At 33.8% G+C, this 5,270-nt stretch overlaps 2 protein-coding genes across 2 annotated transcripts; one reads left to right on the forward strand and one right to left on the reverse strand.

The window, feature by feature from the left end:
* Positions 1-1,272: 1,272 nt before the first annotated feature.
* Positions 1,273-2,369, reverse strand: LOC127079890 (heat stress transcription factor A-5). Its single transcript, XM_051020244.1, has 2 exons — positions 2,139-2,369; positions 1,273-1,926 (listed from the first exon to the last, which is right to left on the reverse strand). Exons 1-2 carry the CDS (start codon positions 2,367-2,369, stop codon positions 1,273-1,275), a joined length of 885 nt encoding a protein of 294 aa, XP_050876201.1.
* An 876-nt stretch (positions 2,370-3,245) lies between these two features.
* Positions 3,246-3,611, forward strand: LOC127079891 (uncharacterized). The gene has a single exon (XM_051020245.1). The coding sequence runs from the start codon at positions 3,246-3,248 to the stop codon at positions 3,609-3,611; it is 366 nt and encodes a 121-aa protein (XP_050876202.1).
* The last annotated feature ends 1,659 nt before the right edge of the window (positions 3,612-5,270 follow it).

Here is a 5,270-nt window from a genome sequence, read left to right on the forward strand (position 1 = left end):
GTCATTAGTTCCAAGATTTATACATCAACTCGTCTAAAACACATACGTGAATCAATACATAAGCATTCTCCTTCATTTGTTCCCAATCGGTATCCTCCTTGTCAGTTAGTTTTCTCTCACACAAAATTTGTTGAGCCAACAAGTCCTTAACCCTTTTTTTACATAACCCAAAACTAATTGTCCCGTTAAACCTTCCTCAAATTCACACGGGGGTTAGTCGTCATTTGAAGCAAATTGTTAGAATATCAATCAATATAAAAGATAAAAGAAACAAATGTCAAGACAATGAACACAAGCAATATATAATACTACAATTAAATTTACAATTATACTCCTGAGTTGTACCACAGGGGACTATTGTCCCACACACCTCAGTCGCCTCCCCATAATAAACAATTTGATGTAAGATAGGTTTCGGCTTAACGCAAGGAAAAAGACTTTCTGCCCCTACCTCTATTCCGTATGTGTGTGTGTGTGTGTGTGTATATATATATATATATATATATATATATATATATATATATATATATATGGGATCAACTTACTCCAAGAATAAAGTTTTTTAACTTACTCCAAATCATAGCATTTAAATTGAATCTAATATAATGTTTAATTAGTATTTTTACTTAATTAACTATTAAATTAGATTTAATTTAAATGCTATGATTTGGAGTAAGTTAAAAAACTTACTCTTGAAATAAGTTGATCCCCATTCGTGTGCGTGTGTATATATATATATATATATATATATATATATATATATATATATATATATATATATATATATATATATATATATATATATATATATATATAATATATATATAATATATATATATATATATATATATATATATATATATATATATATATATATTGTTAATGACAGGTTTATTGGAGCCATATCTAAATCACAAAGGTACAAATTGAGAAAACACTACAAATTTTCTCTAAAAACAACACATTACTATCCTTTAGAAGAGAACATTTGATTTTATCCTTCTATATTTTTATTTTAAAATATAATAATTATTTTATCACTTAAAAATATCACAAAAGTAATTAATCAACGCTATTAAAAAATACTGTACTTTTTGAATAAAAAATACCCCAAACACTTTTTTTATTGATCCTTGGATTATTTTTTATAGATTGAAATTTTATTTACATCATATTTTCACAAATAGTTATTTGTAACTGCATTCAAATTTCTATTGAAAATATTCTTCCACCATCACCTTTTTTATTTTAAACACTTTGCCAAATGCAAATTCAAAAGTTGTTGTTGTTTGCGTTTCTTTCCATAACCTTATGATGTGCATTTTCTCCCTCTTCCATAGATTCAAAGTTGTTACCATTCTCATCAAAAATATCTTCAAAATTCAAAAATTCATAATTGGTATCAATGTCAGTAAAATCATTTCCAACTTCCATCAACCCCAAGTTGCTATCATTATCAGTCATACTATTTCCAACTTTCAGAGCTCCATTGTAGCTATCATTCTCAACAAAAGCATTTTCAGCAACATCAGGAAAAGGTCTTTTATTGGAAAACCTTAAGGAAAAAATGAACTCAATTTTCTTATTCATTTTTTCAACCAATATAGGATTTTGAAGAATCATTTCAAATGAGTTCTTCAAATTATTATGCCTTTTCTCCAATGCTTCTAATCTTTGCATTAGATTTTCGACATGAAGCTTTTTAGCTGGCATCTTCTGCTTGAAGTTAGAAATATCTAATTCAATTGAGGCTTTTTCATTAGAAAGTTTCTCAATTTCTTTTTCAAATGTAGACCTTTCTACTTCTCCACGAGAGTGACGGTGAACAGTTTTCTTGCGGCGAATATTACTAAGAAGATAATATTGATCTTTTCGAAAATATTCATTAGCAAACTCCCATTTGTCATGATTTATTTTGTGAAATCCCTGATATTGAACCATAAATAAATTAGCAAAAACCATCTCAATCGATATAGCCTAAATAAAAATCCTAGAGACAGAAGAGATTCTCATTCAAAGTATGAACCACAATTTAAAAATGACAAATGAAATTGTTAAAAAAATATATCTGAAAAATAAAACAAGATAATTGAGGTTTATGAATAATAATTCAAAGAGTAAAAGAATATATTACGTACATATGTATTGAGCTGACGAACGAAACTGGAGAAATTTTCGTGTTTGAAATAATTTTTAAGAAAATTCTTGGCGAATTCAATAGTGTCCTTAATAATGAAACTGTTGTTGTTTGGACTCCATGATATTATATCATCAGTAGATGGATCATCAACCAACTGAAGAGTTTTTACCAGGAACTTTGTCAGACCACCACTACTACCAGCACCTGATTCCATCGTCGAATCCCCCATGATTTTATTTTTTGGTTTCGATTTTTATTTTTGGTTTCAAAATGAACCAAACAGCACCCACTTATATACTAATAATCAAGTCTCAACACATTTGACTACTACATCATTTTCACAAAAATATATGCATAACGCTTATGTCTTGAATTCATAAACTTCTTTGGCATGCATGTTCCTCGTTTTAGGTTTTAGTCTTCGTTTGAGATCATGTATGATGCTAGTGATATTGTTGTAGGGGCAGTTCTAGGACAACGAAGACAGAAGTTGCTACATGTCATTTACTATGCTAGTCATGTGCTAAACCCTGTAGAGATGAACTATGCAACTATTGAGAAAGAGTTATTGGCCGTGGTTTATGCATTTGACAAATTCAGGTAATACTTGTTAGGATCAAAGGTTATCGTTTATATTGACCATGCTGCTTTGAAATATTTGTTTGCTAAACAGGATTCTAAGCCGAGGCTTCTCAGGTGGATCTTACTCCTCCAATAATTTGATGTAGAGATTAGGGACAAAAGGGGATGTGAAAACACAGTAGAGGATCATTTATCCCAAATGTCACCAATTGAAGAAAAGGAAGAGAAGAGACCGATAAAGAATGAGTTCGTTGATGAACACATCATCGCTGTCATTGGTATCCCGTGGTTCACAGGCTATGCGAATTATTTGGCGAGGGGTGTAATCCCTAATGATTTTGATTCTAACAAGAAGAAAAAGTTTGTCCATGATTGCAGGTTCTACTTGTGGGATGACCCATTCCGATACAAGAGAGGAGTAGATGAGCTGGTCAGAAGATGCGTCCCGGAAGAGGAACAAAGGGATGTACTCAGAGCTTGTCATGACTCGGATTATGGAGGACACTTCAGTGGTGATAGAACAATGGCTAAAGTCCTTCAGTCAGGTCTATATTGGCCCACACTATTCAAAGATGCCCAATACATAGTCAAGGAGTGCGACAGATGTCAAAGAACAGGGAATATTTCTAAGAGAAATCAAATGCCACAAAATGCTATGCTGGAATTTGAATTGTTTGATGTATGGGGAATGGAATTCATGGGGCCGTTTCCATCCTCATTTGGAAAGAATTACATCTTGGTAGCAGTGGATTGCGTATCAAAGTGGGTGGAAGTGGTGGCATTGCCCACCAATGATTCTAAAGTGGTTGTGACCTTTCTGAAGAATAATATTTTTTCGAGATTTGGAGTGTCGAGAGCACTTATCAGTGATGAAGGTACTCATTTTTAAATAAACTGATGGAGAATCTGCTGAAGAAATATAATGTTAAACACAAGATCGCCACTCCGTATCACCCGCAAATGAGTGGCCAGGTCGAAGTGTCCAACAGGCAGATAAAGAAAATACTGGAAAAGAGTGTATGTGCATCTTGAAAAGACTGGGCAGTGAAGTTAGAAGATGCACTATGGGCATACAAAACAACATTCAAAACGCCCATAGGTATGTCTCCCTGTCAGTTAGTTTACGGTAAAGCTTGTCACTTGCCACTAGAGTTGGAGCACAAAGCATTTTAGGCATCCAAGTTCTTAAATTATGATCTTGCCAAAGCTAGTGAATCCCAAATTCTTCAGCTCCATGAGTTAGAAGAGTTTAGGAATCAAGCCTATGAGAATGTCAAACTCTATAAGGAGAAGACAAAAAAATGGCACGATCAGAAGCTATAGAGAAAGGAGTTTTTCGAGGGACAACTGGGGCTTTTCTTTAATTACAGGATAAAACTCTTTCCGAGAAAGTTGAAATCCATATTGTCGGGTCCATTTTTAGTTCACAGAGTGTTTCCCCATGGAGCAATAGATTAGATGAAAGACACACTCCTCTACTTGCTCTTCTGGAAACCCCCGAAAGTTGATGTCATCGATCTGAATAGTCAGACGTGATTCTCTGTCATTGGACTACACCGGAATACTCTATACCCGAAGCGAAGACGAAGCTACATCACACTGAGAGGTATCTTGGAAACCTGTAAGCTATACCAAACATGGTGAGAACTACAAAAAGGCCAAACACTTGTCATCATGAGAGCTTTTCAGGTATGTCTCCGTCTCTCTGAGTTTGCGTAATAGATGTTGGAATTTCATAACACACATGTACACACTGAGGCAATTTTTTTTGTTTTAACCCTGAGCCTTTCTAGCCAAACCTCCATTATTACCCTTCGTTCACCCAATTCTAGGATTATTTCCTTTTGTTTGTTGTTTAAACATTATAAATAACCGTAAGCCCAAACACTACAGTACCTTACTTGGATAAGTGTTGTTGACCTCAGATCTGTGGAAAATCCTAAGTTTGGGGTTTCTTCATTTTTTTAGGGACACCGATGAAGACTAGATACGTGCATAAAAAATAGAAAAGTACGAAACTTCATAAGAAAAAAAAAGAGAGAAATCAAAATTATGAGAAGTATCATGAAACACTTATCTAGAAGTATTGAGGTTGGAAAAAAGCATGTTCAAAAGAGTGCATAAAAAAGAAGAGAAAAATAAGAGCCAATGAATCCTAACAAGAACGGTGCCCAAAAGAAAAACCTCTTGATTGAAAGATTGAACATAGTTACGAGGGTAGCAAGACGGACTCTGAGCATGAACCTCTAGTTTTTCCCCTTTTATTTTGTTAGTTTCCCCACCTTGCACCTTATCCCCATTACAACCTAAAAATCCCTCGAATAGTGGGCGTTGTGTGTTTTTGTTATGAAGGTATTTGTTATTCAAAACTAAGAGTTAACTTTGCATGCTCTATTTTTGAGTGAAAACACTTTGATCTTGAGAGATTTGGTGAGAGTGTGAAAAGCTACATGTTAGAAGGTACGTCAATGTGAAAGTGTAGCGAAAGTCAGAAGTTGGGATAGAGTAAAAAAGTGAACAAAAAATGAACAGGGAATCTTGAAGGATC

This window comes from Lathyrus oleraceus, chromosome 5 (genome assembly GCF_024323335.1).
Source record: "Lathyrus oleraceus cultivar Zhongwan6 chromosome 5, CAAS_Psat_ZW6_1.0, whole genome shotgun sequence".
In the NCBI taxonomy this organism is placed as follows: Eukaryota; Viridiplantae; Streptophyta; class Magnoliopsida; order Fabales; family Fabaceae; genus Lathyrus; species Lathyrus oleraceus.

Excerpts from the sequence above, each read along its gene's own strand:
- LOC127079891 (XM_051020245.1), top strand. The coding sequence starts at position 3,246 with ATGGCTAAAGTCCTTCAGTCAGGTCTATATTGGCCCACACTATTCAAA.
- LOC127079890 (XM_051020244.1), bottom strand. The coding sequence starts at position 2,369 with ATGGGGGATTCGACGATGGAATCAGGTGCTGGTAGTAGTGGTGGTCTG. Across the intron at positions 1,927-2,138 it reads TTCGTCAGCTCAATACATAT|GGATTTCACAAAATAAATCA; the intron begins GTACGTAATATA and ends GTTCAATATCAG.